At 55.9% G+C, this 13,603-nt stretch overlaps 5 protein-coding genes across 5 annotated transcripts; 2 read left to right on the top strand and 3 right to left on the bottom strand.

Moving 5' to 3' along the window:
* Window positions 1-2,109: 2,109 nt before the first annotated feature.
* On the top strand, window positions 2,110-2,769 carry MFIFM68171_04580 (uncharacterized protein; the record flags this gene model as incomplete). Its single annotated transcript, XM_071060000.1, has 1 exon — window positions 2,110-2,769. The coding sequence occupies one exon, from the start codon at window positions 2,110-2,112 to the stop codon at window positions 2,767-2,769; it is 660 nt and encodes a 219-aa protein (XP_070916101.1).
* Window positions 2,770-5,281: 2,512 nt separating this feature from the next.
* On the bottom strand, window positions 5,282-6,118 carry MFIFM68171_04581 (uncharacterized protein; the record flags this gene model as incomplete). Its single annotated transcript, XM_071060001.1, has 1 exon — window positions 5,282-6,118. One exon carries the CDS (start codon window positions 6,116-6,118, stop codon window positions 5,282-5,284), a length of 837 nt encoding a protein of 278 aa, XP_070916102.1.
* A 188-nt stretch (window positions 6,119-6,306) lies between these two features.
* LSK1 (serine/threonine protein kinase, CMGC, CDC2/CDK sub) lies at window positions 6,307-8,778 on the top strand (the record flags this gene model as incomplete). Its single annotated transcript, XM_071060002.1, has 3 exons — window positions 6,307-6,515; window positions 6,591-8,345; window positions 8,409-8,778. The coding sequence occupies 3 exons, from the start codon at window positions 6,307-6,309 to the stop codon at window positions 8,776-8,778; spliced, it is 2,334 nt and encodes a 777-aa protein (XP_070916103.1).
* A 1,310-nt stretch (window positions 8,779-10,088) lies between these two features.
* Window positions 10,089-11,891, bottom strand: MFIFM68171_04583 (Stress response RCI peptide; the record flags this gene model as incomplete). Its single annotated transcript, XM_071060003.1, has 1 exon — window positions 10,089-11,891. The coding sequence occupies one exon, from the start codon at window positions 11,889-11,891 to the stop codon at window positions 10,089-10,091; it is 1,803 nt and encodes a 600-aa protein (XP_070916104.1).
* Window positions 11,892-12,854: 963 nt separating this feature from the next.
* On the bottom strand, window positions 12,855-13,300 carry MFIFM68171_04584 (Plasma membrane proteolipid 3; the record flags this gene model as incomplete). Its single annotated transcript, XM_071060004.1, has 3 exons — window positions 12,855-13,041; window positions 13,120-13,195; window positions 13,255-13,300. The coding sequence occupies 3 exons, from the start codon at window positions 13,298-13,300 to the stop codon at window positions 12,855-12,857; spliced, it is 309 nt and encodes a 102-aa protein (XP_070916105.1).
* Between the last annotated feature and the right edge of the window lie 303 nt (window positions 13,301-13,603).

A 13,603-nucleotide genomic window follows, 5' to 3' on the forward strand; every position in this document is an offset into this window, starting at 1 on the left:
GTTAGTCGGCCGGCTGATTGTTGAGGGAGGGAGGGGGGGGAGCGTGCTTGAGGACGCTTCCACTCGGGAAGGGAGAGTGAAGGAAATTACGTTAGGAATGCTGGTGAGCAATGGACGGCGCGACTCCGGACCAGACCGAGACAGGGTACAGAGAGGTCTTATAAATAACGGCCGGGTGCAGCAAAAGACGTGACGTCGCAGGAATCGCAGGCGCGGCTGGATCACGGCAAAGCACGTCGGAAAAAAGGCGAGACCGAAACTGGCAAAGCCGTCTAGAATAGGATCGCGACGGGGTGGCGCCTACGCCGAAGGGGGAGGCGTCTGCCGCAGATGGCGTGGTTGGCGGAAGCTGACGGTGCTGGTCGAGACTTTTTGGGGCGGTGGTCAAAGGGTAAGATAAGGTATGGGTAGTGGGAGAGCAGAAGCTGCAGTGGAAGCTTTCCGTGGTTTATACGCGGCAAGGGAGCTACCCGCCAGGAAGCTCCTGCACCGCAGCCCGGTTCCTTGCCACCAAAGCTGTAAGGTTTCCTCGCAATGCCTGCAGCACACCTAACGGCATTCGAGTTCCACCACACAGGCACGGTGGGAAGTACACTAGGAGAGCCCATCAGAACTTTCTTACCCGCCAACCACCCAACCTGGATGGTACCTTAGCTAGCTGGCTGCTGCAGTCATATCTCAACCCGAAAGTGCCCACAATTCAGCCAAACGAACTGAAATATTAATCCTATCTTACTTTACCTTACCCTACGTTTCTTATTTTTGAGGACCGTTTCGGCCCACTCGACGGAACCGTCGAGTACCTATTCTTTGCTGCCCGCGCAATGCAACCGCGCTACCCCATGCCGCCTTGGCGGCTTTTGGTCTGCTGCGTCATTCCGGTGATCGGATGGCGTCCGTTCTCCACCGGCCCCATCGAACGCTCAGCCAATATGACGACACTGATCTCCGAGCTGCTGCGGGGTCTCGTGGCCGCCCGCACATCAGGTTCCACAAGATGACCGGCCGAAAGAAAATCGCATGCCCCACGAACTGCAGGCTGTAGCTGTCCTAGCTCGTATCTGCTGAAGCCTGTTTACTGCAGCACCATCTCGTCCGAAGCTCAGCAAATCACCACTTTAGCTGGCCATAGAAGGGTGCCGACGATCTCGGTGGAAGGGGCAAGAGGTCAAGAGCGGTTTGCATCATAGAATCATAGAGAACTGGGTGTTGTGAGGCACCACAATTATGTAAGTCCGAAAGTTTGTCCCATGCCTCGTGTTCTAGCTCGAGATCCAACTAGTCACCATTTGCCGCCTGTGCGACATGGTATCATGCCACGAAATAATCTCATTGGCCAATCACGACTCTTGCATTACCCAGTTGTGAAGACATTGCTAGCTCACGGGGGCCTTCTATGGGTTGACCATCAAGTGGAATCACGATGTGAGACGTGCTCGCTTGGGCGGCTCAGACACGACCTGGCATGAAGAGTGGACCATGAGCTCTTTACTCGGATCGGAGATATTAGGGATCAAAGAGGTTCAATTAGAGTGTGACATTAATATCTGTCATTCTCAGAATGCTCCCTTAAAGCTTGGTTGTAAGCAGAGTCTCAGTGAGACCGTTACGTTAGCCAATGGTTGGTACCGTTCCGAGATTGGTCCCCTCCCCCAGAACTCTGCTTGCACTTACGAAATCATATCCAGCTTCTGTGAATGTGTTGTAACCTGAGGAAGCGGATCTGTGGACCAATCATCTACTAACAAAGAGCAGGGAACCGGGCACGCGCCAGGCGATATCACAATGCTACTTTTTAAAGAACTCGGCCGCTGTCGGGTTGTGAACAATAGCATTGTCTTAAGAGATGCAGACGGGAACAAAGGCATCCCCCGGAAGTTGGCCCACCCGACATCTCCGAGCGACGCTGCTGAGGTGCCTTTATGGTGGCGGAAAATGACAACGTGAACAAAGGTAACGACTAGAGATATTAAGCAGAACCTGCAACAGCTCGTACGTCTACTATACGATAACAATCAGATCATGACACTGTCATCCTGAACAAACTTACGCTTGGACAAGCAGTCTATACCTAACGCCCTAGGAAACTCTCCAGCTCACACAGCAATCATGGCGCGAAGAGGCCGCCGCAACAGTAGCAGCGGGAGCGACCGTAGTAGTCGTGGAAGGAATCGAGACAACAGCAGGAACCGAGACAATAGGGCGAATCGAGGAAATCGAAATAACAACAACAACAACAACAACAACAACGATAACAACAAAAGAAACAACAGTAACTACAACCACAATAACAACTACAACGGCAAAAAATGGAACACCAGACGACTGCCCCTAGCCGAGTATGTTATTGAGTACTTGATCAACGGCAGCATCAACCCCAAGGAGCTCAGAGACTTGGTCGTAGTCACTGCGCTGCTCCTCAACCATTATTGGGCCAAGTGCCAGAAAGATAAGAGCGAAGCGGAAATGATTCAAGAACTGTGGTTACCAGCAGGCGCCTGCTATGTGCTTCGAACCCTGGGCGAAAAGGTCATGACCGCAGCCATCCGAGAGGACCCAGACGGTGATGTTGCGATGCTGGACGTTGACGACTGCGTCTACAATGGCCCAAACTTCAACTTTTCCAACCCCAACTCCAGCCAAGGCCTTAATAAGCCGAACTGGGGGGCCGGCCTATTGAACCTCGACTGCCTAAACACCGATGACATGGAGCTTTATCTCGGGCGTGTAGTCGGTGCCCGCTTCAAGGAAATACTGATGGGACCGTGAAATCCCCCAACCGGTCATTCTATTTTATGTGCTCTCAGGAGCCTTCACTTCGAGGTAAGATCGATCCGTGTGTTCTGCGAGACCGTATGATAATCGCATTTAGGTAGGAAGAGGACCAGGGTCAGCAAGCGAAACAGAGTGTTAACCTTCCCGCCCTTGTCGGGGGTAAAAATAGAACGTTCATAAATGCGGCTTCTGAGACAAAGAGTTAAGTAGTTACCTATAGACACAGTTTGTGAAAGAATGTACAAAGAGAACAGAGACCTGCTGGCTCGCATCAAATATGTAGAGTACAAAGTGATGAAACTAACATTTTCCGCGAGCGGTGTGAAGAAGCTAGATTTCACCCAATACAAGTTGGTGACAAAATTGAAGCTGGGAATGAAATGACGCTCAGACCACATTAACTGACAAAACAAAGTCACGGGATGCGCGAGCTGGACCGTGCGCACATGAACCAAATTTCGATTCCGTCTGCCACTCCACTGAACCTGGTTACTTCCTCCCTTCATTATCTCGGTCCTCGATCAACCGGATACGGCGAGTCGCCATAACCTAATATCCATCGTTCTGTACCACTGTCGATTGGACAGTCTCTGAAGAAGCAAATCAGCGTTCTCTTTCCGCATCCGAACTGCTCCAATTGCCGAATCAAGACGACCGCATGGAGGATCACAAGATGCGGGGCTTTAGCGCAACTGTCAGAGCTCGCCGGGAGCCAGCATCGACCTAGCCTGCCATCATGAAGCCTCGAGACCTGGGGGAAGTTGTTGGATCCATATCTGATGATGGGTGATTGATAGAATAGCGCAGTCTGAGGAATCGTCATCCCTCCAGATGCTTATGCGCTCGCACTTCTGCACCTTGGACCGACCTGGATTATCAACACCCTCTTACCACACATACCAACAAAATCCAGGACACACGCATCCGATATCCTTAGATATGGTACTTTTTGGGGGACGGGGTGTCGCTTAAGGAGACAGGGTCGAAAACTGCTTCAGAACGACTTAACGGCCCTTACAGCACAGCCTCCAGACACTCGCAGCCTCCAAAGATATTGTGGCTCGCGTCACGGCTGTTTCTCTAAGCAACAGAATATCTGGTCGACCATGACAGTGTTACCCCGGGGGGGGGGGGGGGGGGGGGGTTTGAGGAAACAATATGGGTGCTGTTGACACGCTAGCGGTTTCTACACGGTCTAGACAGGTGCGTGTCCCGGCAAAAGTACCAGATATCCTCCGAGTTGGGTGCTGGCGCAGACCACGTCAGGCGTTCTTTTTAGGGTGCCTCGCACAATCATGCCAGGCGTCTAGTTGCCGGCGACTGACAATGCCGTCGCCTCGTCGCCTCGCCCACACCGTGCTCTGTGACGGGCATGATGACAGGGGAAGGGCAAGGATCAATTCATCCACTAACGGTTATGATGAGTTTGGTCAAGGTCGTGCGATGCGACTGTGGCTTCACTCTCTTTGGTCAGCAGGGACTGGGAGCTTTGGTTACACTCGTAAGCGTATCTTGCCGTATGTAGTGGTCTCTGCTTGGTGACGAAGTGCCCTAAAACCTTTCGCATCTATATGCTTTGGTTTGTAGGGCTGGATAAGGAGGGGATACTCCTGGGGTGGGCTCTGGTGGATGAGATGCCTGCGGACGGCATCCCGCTTCTTTGTGCCCTTAGGGAGCCAACCATGGGGCAATGCGCAAGCAAACAAGCGCCCACTGCTCACAGTGGCATGGGGGATTACCAGCTCTGGTCTAGGAGCGACTGGACATCACCAAGGAGCTCGCATGGTGCGTGGGCAAGTCGCCCCTCACCTGCAGCCACCACAGCAGCCTTATCGAGGAGTTGCTTTAGGTCCCCGGCAGTTTTGACGAGCTCTGCTCCAGCAAAAGAGGGGGTTCTGGAACCTGGGGACCGCTTCCCTACCAGCCTTCCTCCCCACAACCTTAAGTCACCTAAGGACAGTCGATCGCTGCTGGTTGCGCAGGGCTATTGCGCATCACCATCCGCTCAATAATTCAACCAAAAACAAAAAAGAAAAGAAAGAAAAAAAAGAAAAGAAACAGAAACAGAAACAGAAACAGAAAAAAAAAAAAAAAGGAAGGAAAAGAAGAGGAAAAGGGCAACCGGCACCGAAACCGTGGACTGAGGCAGGACATCTCTTGGTTTCTGCTTGCAACCTCATCTTCTCACGCATCGCATCCTGTCGGGTGGCCATTTTCAGTGTTCGAACTGGGCACCGTCAGCGCACTTCGGGATACCTGGCGGAGGGGGGCGGATGCAACTAAACGCCTGGCTCTGGCTGGCGCGTCTAGCGGCTGAACCGTGGGCGGCGACCCCTGTCTCTCGGCAAAGTCGCCCGCCGCCCTGACCACTAAAACTCAAATGTCGAATCTTGTGCCGCGATGGACGACTCCTCTGCACTTTATCGGCACCGGAACACTGCTGCATCACCAAATGGCAGCTGGGAACACCGGAGCCGCCGTCAGGACGGGAATGACCTCGGCATGACTACTTCACGTAGATCTGTCTCGCCCGCCGCTGTTTCTGTGAATCGGTCTTCCGAACCAGCCAGAGAGCGAGCCCGGAAGCATCACCACTCCAAAGCCCATCCTCCGCCGCCGCAACCTCCTTCGAGTCGTCGTTCTCCACGCGGCCGGTCGGTCGAGACATCACAGCCAACCTCCCAGTATCATCGCCACGACCGGAGCCGGAGTCCCGATCACCGCGCTCGCCGTCCGGCCCAGCCATCCAATCGTTCACACAGTCGCCGTGGTCGTTCTCGCGATTCTGCTCCCCGCTACGAGCCGCGTCTCTCCCCTGAACGCCGTCATCGCACGTCCCCATCCCCGAGGACAAGGAAGGATTCTCTCGGGCATCCAGGTCCCCATCCTCGCCGCCGTATATCTCGGTCGCCAACCGCAAGCAAGCGTCAGCGCGGTCCGAGCCCACCTTTTGGCACCGAATTCCAGCCGAAAAACGACCGACCGGACCTCTTTCCAGAAAAGCTAGCGAAGAGTATCCCACCGAAATCGACGCAGCCCAAGGATCGTCGTAGCCCGTCCCCCGGCCGACACCGCTCCCGCTCCCCTGAACTGCGTGATTGGGGTCTGAAGCGCAACAGACGGCCCGGCCGCTCCAGGTCTCCCGGTCCTCCCCGCAGACGCAGATCTCGATCCCCTCGTGACGACCGCGCGGCTTCACACCGTGACGACGGAAACCGCCGCGGAAGCGCATCATCCAGGCACAGGTATCGATCTCCACACTCCGCGACCCAACTTCGATCGAGATCGCGTCCACGCAGCCCGCGCTGTTCTCCTCCGTTGGGTAGCCGGCCGCCAACCTCATCCGATACGGAGTTGTATCGCAGACTTAGCCCCGGCCTAGCCTCTACCCGGGGACGTCCAGGTCCTTTTCCACCCGGCTCCCCGCGAGGCAGCCGCCATTCTAACCCTAACAACGCTAGGAGCCGCGACGAGCCGCCGTCATCTAGCAAGTTTGATCTTGCTTCTGGTGCCAACAGTATTGAGGTCAATATGGCGGCTAGGGGTAGTTACCGAGGAGGTTTCAATCCCCAAATGCAGTCTGGGTATCCGTCGAAAGGGCCGTATGATGCCCGTGGCTACGGCCAGTCTTCGGGACACGGAACCCCAACATCCTCATTTCACAGCTCACCGACCGCGCAGTCGCCGTATGGCGCCAGCGGACGGGGTTGGAACAGCCAACCACAATTTTCTCCCCAAAGGTCAGTTCAGTCTCTTGTCGCCCAAAAAAAAAAAAAAAAAAAAAAAAAAAAACCCGAAAACTCACATTACAGCAGCCAATACCCTCCGCCGTACCCTCATAACAACTATGGACCTCCCACTGGCCCGCAAGGACATTATCACGCGAGCCAGGCGCACTCCCCGCCTTATCCGCCAAATGGCCCTTCGGCGCAATACAATTCGGGCCCGTACCGTGGCGGTCATAGGGGCGGATCAGGCACCTTCCGGGGTGGCCAATTCTCGGCCGCTCGTGGGGGGCTCCGGGGTGGCTTCAAAAGTACGCAATGGAGCCCTCAGAACAGTAATGGCCGAGGTCAGTTTGGGCAAGGTGAGGATGCCGACCCGACTCCTGCGGCTGCCCCCGAGTCTCCCAGCAATCATGCTGAGCCGGCGCCGGACCCCGGTGATGCCCGCATGGAAGACAGCGAGAACCCATTCAGACCATCAAAGGATCTGCAGGTAGAGGACACGAGCAAGGAAGAGCAATCAAAGGAAGACAAAATGCCGCCTCCCAGCCGGCCTCCTCCGACTGGGCCCCAATCGCAGACCCCCAACAAGTTCAGCTTCAGCATGAAGAACGCGTCAAAACCGACGGTAACTGCACCAAGGCCTGAGATATCGTCCAAGTTCAATGCAGCTCCGACATCACGCGAACCTCCATCGAAACCAGCAGCTCAGAAAGCCCCGCCAACCAGGCCAGAGCGAGACCGAGGTGGGTTCCCCAAGAACGCTCCCACCGAGCCGGCATCGGCACGGACCCGGCCCGGTGGTCCCAGCGATCGCAGGCCGCCCGAACCGACTAGACAACCAGACAGGACGCCGAGAACACGAAAGGTGAAAAAAACCGTGAAGCAACTGAAGGAAAAGCCGACGCTTCCTCCAGATCTAGCGAGTTCCAAGTCGGTATTCTTCAGAAAGCCTGGGAACGAGTCGGTTGTTGGCTCGGGCACATACGGCAAAGTCTTCAAGGGCCAGAACGTGTACACCAAGAAGCTGGTCGCTCTTAAGCGGATACGGATGGAGGGCGAGAGGGACGGGTTTCCCGTGACAGCTGTGCGGGAGATCAAGTTGCTCAGCTCGCTCAGCCACAAGAATGTCGTCAAACTACAGGAAGTCATGGTCGAGACAAACGAATGCTTTATGGTGTTCGAGTACCTATCGCACGATCTGACGGGTCTCCTCAACCACCCCAGCTACACCTTGGAGCCGGCGCACAAGAAGCATCTAGCCCAACAGCTTTTCGAAGGTCTTGACTACCTACATACGAGGGGCGTCCTGCACCGCGACATCAAGGCCGCGAATATACTGGTTAGTAACGAGGGCATTCTCAAACTTGCCGACTTTGGCTTGGCCCGCTTCTATGCCAAGCACCGGCGCCTAGACTACACGAACCGTGTCATCACGATCTGGTATCGGTCGCCCGAACTGCTGCTTGGGGAGACGCAGTATGGCCCGGCGGTGGATATATGGAGCGCCGCTTGCGTCCTGATGGAAATATTTACGAAACGAGCCATCTTCCCCGGTGATGGGGGTGAGATCAACCAACTACAGAAGATCCACGCAGTTCTCGGAACACCCAACCGGAAGGACTGGCCGGGCCTCGTCGACATGCCCTGGTTCGTGCTCCTCCGGCCTAAGTACCGGAAACCAAACGTCTTCGAAGAGAAATACAAGGAGCTCCTAACCCCGGCCGCTTTTGACCTACTCACGTCTATGTTTCGCTATGATCCAGCTAAGCGCCCCTCCGCCGCCGAGGTCCTTCAACACCCGTATTTTACCACGGAGGAGCCGGCTCCGCGGCAAGCGATTGAGTATGCCCGCCTCTAAACCGCTTCGAGGAACGTATACGTGGTTACTGACTCCCTTGACAACAGGCTCAAAGATATCGGGGGCGAATGGCACGAACTCGAGTCGAAAGCGCTCCGGCGTGAAAAAGAGAAGAAAGAGAAGGAGCGCGCCCGCGCTGCCCAATCGCAGTCGGCCTCGAAGGGGGACGCACCCGAGAACAGCAGTGGCCGTGACAGAGACCGGAAGCGACCAAACGAGGGTGGCGACGCGCCAAGGGAAGCCAAGCGGCCGCACATTGATGCCAATGGTAAAGCTGGTCGGGACCTGGAACTTGACTCGGCATCCGGGAGGTTAGTACTGGCTCAGGGGCAACCATCGAAAGGATCAGGGGAAAGTAGCGGTGGGTTGGGACCTGACCCTCAGCCGACAGATTCCAGGGCTCTGAGAAAGGGATAGAGACAGGCAGCCGGCTATGAAAGGGAGAAGAAGCCGGGCGATGTGCGAACCATGATGTATGAATACTCACCACTACTAACTACTTTTACTAAGATAGTTCGTGGCCATATCTTTTTCATTGGCCCGGAATGGGTGGGTATGGAACGCCGCTGAGGCGGATGGGCAGTTAGGAATAGGTCCTGTTAATTTCCGCACACGCAGAGCAAGCTGAAGCATAGCGCGGGTACAAAATATAAATGGTTCGAAAGCTTTAAATTAAATACCTGCTGTAAATGATTTGGGGGTGACGCAAGGGTTTGATTGAGCGCGGGTAAACATCGCATGCCCCTTCTACGAAGAGTAGCCCGCCTCTCTACCCCGACAGATGTTAACCGGCTCCTTGGATGTTTCCCTGACGCATGACTTACCTGGGTATTAGACCCGGTTATGAGAGAGGAGGGAGATGGCCTTGTACTATCTGAAGACCAAGACCATAGGTGGGTCATATGCCTAGTTGTACGGCTCTCTTTGACCCTCCTCCTGGTTTAGTTGGTAGTTCAGATGGTATCCAGCCGAAAGGCTTCGGGCTTTCATAACCATCGGCCTGCTCAAACCGTATCGTTGTCCGTTGTACACTTATTACTTAGAGCTGATGTCCGTCTCCAAAGGAACCCGAAGTACTGCTTGTTAGCCCGAGCTCTATCCCTGGATTGACCAAGCACTCGCTCTCAACTCATAGTCCTTCCATCCCTTCGGGTGGCCGCTCCGCTCTACATCACGCTATACAGATGAAGTTGGACCTGGTTCGTTCATAGTGGTATTTTATTCTCCTCCCTTTATAATCGATTCATTTACTCATTCAGTCATATCCAATGGGACCCCGTAATATCGTAATGTAACCCGGCTACAAGCCCCGTTACCTAGGCAGGCACGCATCCATCCGTTGCTGAACCACGTCTTGCCCTCGAGACAATTTGAGCCTCTCTCATACGTGTCTCCCCACACTCCCCTATTCTCGAGCAGAACCAATTTTGAGTCTACCTAAACAGACAACGAGCGCAGCCTTCCCTTTCCATGCCAGACTATACCGCACCTTACCCAGAAGTCTAGAGTTTACATCGTCCCTATGCAGAGCTTTATCCCTCGCAAACACAACGAAGCGCCCGGTATTCTGTTCAATTTGTAAACCAGGCGGACCATCCGGGCTCGGCTAACCATCCCTTACCCTTCCGTTATTTCAGGTTGTTTACTCTGTTAACCGAGAGAGAAAAAAAAAAAAAAAAAAAAAAACAAGCATCACACAAAAGAATGACTCCGGTCCTACCTTACCCCTAATGATGATGCCTCAGCAGCTGTCTCAAGCTACCCTCAGCACCCGCATGCGCCTGTGATGACTGTCCCGCCATCCGCCAGGGTATCCAAGTGCTCCACGACGACGCCGCGCCGAGTGCACCCCCCTGGTTATCGGGCGCGTGGTCCATGGCAGAGCGACTCTCGCACCGCGGTCTTTGCGGCTCGATGAGTGCAGGAGGGGAGGATCTTGGTATAGAGCTTCCTGCGTCCGTGTGGGGACCGGTGGCGGTTCTCACCCCGAGGTGGTTATTCGAGGTTTGGGGCATGGCCGGTTCGCTAAGGAGGGCCGAAGCCGGGCTCTGGTGGGAAGATGGGGAGGTGGAGCGGCCGCTGTCCATGATGGCTGTAGCGAACGAAGCTGACTTCTTCCGGGCTAGGCTGCTGCTGTTGGTGGCGGCTGTGGACGCTTGCTGTTGAGAATCAGCATCTGTGCTGCCGCCGTTTCCGGCCGAAGCTGATGCCGAAGCTGATCCTGATCCCGACCCAGTCGCATGATACCCTGCCTTTCGTGCTGCCCTTCCCCTGATCTCACCAGCCAGCTCGGCGGCTGACTTCTTCTTGGACTTGTCTTCGTCGGAAGATCGGCTCGAGGACATAATGGTCTCTAATGTGCCGTAGGCAACACTCCTCCGTCGGGCCCCATTCCTTCTTCTGTGGTGGGATCGGGTGGAATTCTCGTCGACGGATGTAATGGCCTGCAGAGTCGGGCCGGTGACGCCCTGGCTGTTGTTGCGGCTATGGCCCTTCTTCCTGTGCGGCGTCGAGGGGTACGACGATCCAGCCCCCGACACGAAGGAAGCGCCGGAGCCGTGCGGCGCTACATGGACCTCGTACTGGTTGCTTAAAGAGTATCGAGAACGAGCGCAAATCTCGGCAATGCGGTCGAGGTCTGCTCCAATGCCGTTGTCCCCTTCCCGGGCCTGCATATCAGCCATGAAGCTCTTGAACGAGAACGCCTCTAAGGGAGGCAGCTTGGCCTCCTCTTGCTCCTGACGCGAGGGCACCGAGTGCCACGGCCATGGCAGGGGCAGGGGCAGGGGCAGGGGCAGCTTGCTGCTGGTACTGCTGCTGCTGCCCTTCTTGTCCTTATGGGGGCGCGGCATGCTCACTCCGCGGCCATCGGCGCCATTGCTCTCAGTTCTGTGGTGGTTAATACTGCTGGTGGTACCGACGCCAATGTCGCTGAGGGTGGGCTGGATGGGTTGACTGGCGAAGCCGCTACTGCCGGGGGTCGAAGATGAGGGCAAGGGCACGCGCTTAGAAGCGTGCCGGGTCCGGCTCGACTGGCGAGCGCTGCGAGCACCTTGAGACGGCGACGGCCCGCTGTAAGTGCGGACAAGCACGGGCTGGGAGTAGGTGCTGCTCTGGGCGCCGGTGCTCTCGGCGTACTGGTGGCGGCGGACTACAGACGGGTACGTGCTGTTCAGCTTCTGCAAGGCCGAGGTGCGATGGGCGGCGGTGCTGTCGGCGAGGGGGACCGGCTTGCCCTCAGCAGTCGAGCGAGCGACAGACGCAGACGGGGCGTTGCTCCGCTGGAAGAAGATGGGCGAGAACGAGATGGGAAGCAATGTCGGCCTCGACTTGGAAGAACCCTCGGGAGGAGCGGCGGCTGTGGGAGACGGAGGCTCGGAGGCCGAGAAGTGAGAGAGCTCGGGGATACGAGTAGTGGGTCCTGGGGATGGCAAGCGGTCCTCTTCTTCCCCCTGGAGAAGAAGAGACGAAGAGGGCTGCTCTGTGCTGGCAGCGACCGCAGCGACCGCCTTTACATCTCGGGAGTCCATCGGGCGGGGGGCGTGCGGCTTAGTGTATATATACATGGGGGATGGATCCAGAGGAGCTCGATGCAGGCTTCGTTAGACGAGCAGCACGGCTATGGGCCGCACCATGCAGGCGCGCCGTCGTGGTAACAGCGGCGCGCAGCTCAGCTGCTTCGGGCAATGGCGACGGGTAGACGGGAGGAGGAGTGTTAACGAGTCAATGGATGACGGCGACGTGTTCGCGGACTCGGACGGCGGCACGAGAACGGCAAGCCATGGACGACATGACAAGCCCCCTGCGGTGTCTCGAGCCAGGCGGCGTTTGCAGTCGGGCGTTGACGTGGGCGTCCACTGATGCGTTCGTCGCCCCCGACCCCGCGTTTCCCTGCGCCTTCCTGCGTCTTCCCCTCGTCTGCCCGACGCGAATGATTCGATCAACCAGTTGTCCAGCGCAGGATAATAAGGAATCCGCATACGCGTTGCGAACCTGAGATTGGCGGGCGCACAATCTCGGCTCTGGTTTTGCGTCTCTTTTGCGGCGCTGAGATCCAAAGCTCACTGGCTGAGAATAGCCGCCGCCATTGGACGACAGCAAGCCTGCGTTCTGCAGGCAGTCGTGGCTGCCGTTCAAAGGCCTGTCTCTGCGGTGTGTCTGCGGTGCATCTGCAGTTTCCATGCAGGGGCTGACAAGCGGGGTTAGTCCCTGGCCTGCCCCTCCATCACAAACGATGAGACATTTAAATTTAACCTCTGCTCGTCAATTCCAAACCAACATGGCGTTTGGATTCCCTTCAGCAATACCGGATTCTCCATGCTCATAAGAACCATCCCAGTTTAACCACGTATCATACCCCGGCGTTCACAATCGACTAGAAATCGACCAGACCATGCCTAACACCTAGCGCCATGACGGAGTCTCTGCCATCATCATCCCAGTACCCACAGACACACAGGAAACCGAAAAAGAGCACCTCGCGTCTTCCCCATTTACAGAGTCGAGTACTGGCCCGTGGGCTTGACGATGGTGCTGTAACCGCCAAATCCGCCATTCTGGACCTTCTCACTGTAGACAAACGGCGCCCGCTCGATAGGGCGGCTCCCCATTTTAACTCTCTCTCTTCGGTCATAGTATACCCAGAGGAGATAGAAGGCATGCAACACGCCTGGGAACCAGCTGGTGGGTTGCACAAGTTGGGTCAGCAAAAGCCGGTCCGATCCCCGTATGTCGAACCAAAATTTGGGTAGAACATACAGCCAGATCGTAAGAAAGAGGTTGATCAGTAAGTCCACGCCGCAGCCGGCCATGATGCCGACAGCTAGAGGGGGGACTGTTTCCCAGCATATCAGCGGAGGAACAGCAGGATGCAGGCCAACCAGAACTGCTTACAAAAGAGGCAGATGAGCGCCAGCAGGATACCCGCAACGCCGTCCATTATGCCTGGTGGTGTCAATGCCAATGTCAATGTTATGGTGATGGGATGCTTGATGGAAACGTTTGCAGAAGACTGCGATGGAAAGTTAACACAGGTAGCACATCTTTGGCCTCGTCTTTCCTACTACGGGACCGTCATTCGAAGGCAGAAGAGGTGCTCTCTCACTGGGACGCTGAGGAAGAGAGGCTATGACGTATGCGGTGCACGGACTACAAGACCGATCTGGCCTCTCTGGCGTCATCAGCCGCCATTAATTGAATGGCCACAACCCATCTACTTATTGATTTATCTCTCCTATGCGCC

The sequence above is a fragment of the Madurella fahalii genome (genome assembly GCF_045866475.1).
Source record: "Madurella fahalii IFM 68171 DNA, scaffold_2, whole genome shotgun sequence".
Lineage (NCBI taxonomy): Eukaryota > Fungi > Ascomycota > Sordariomycetes > Sordariales > Madurella > Madurella fahalii.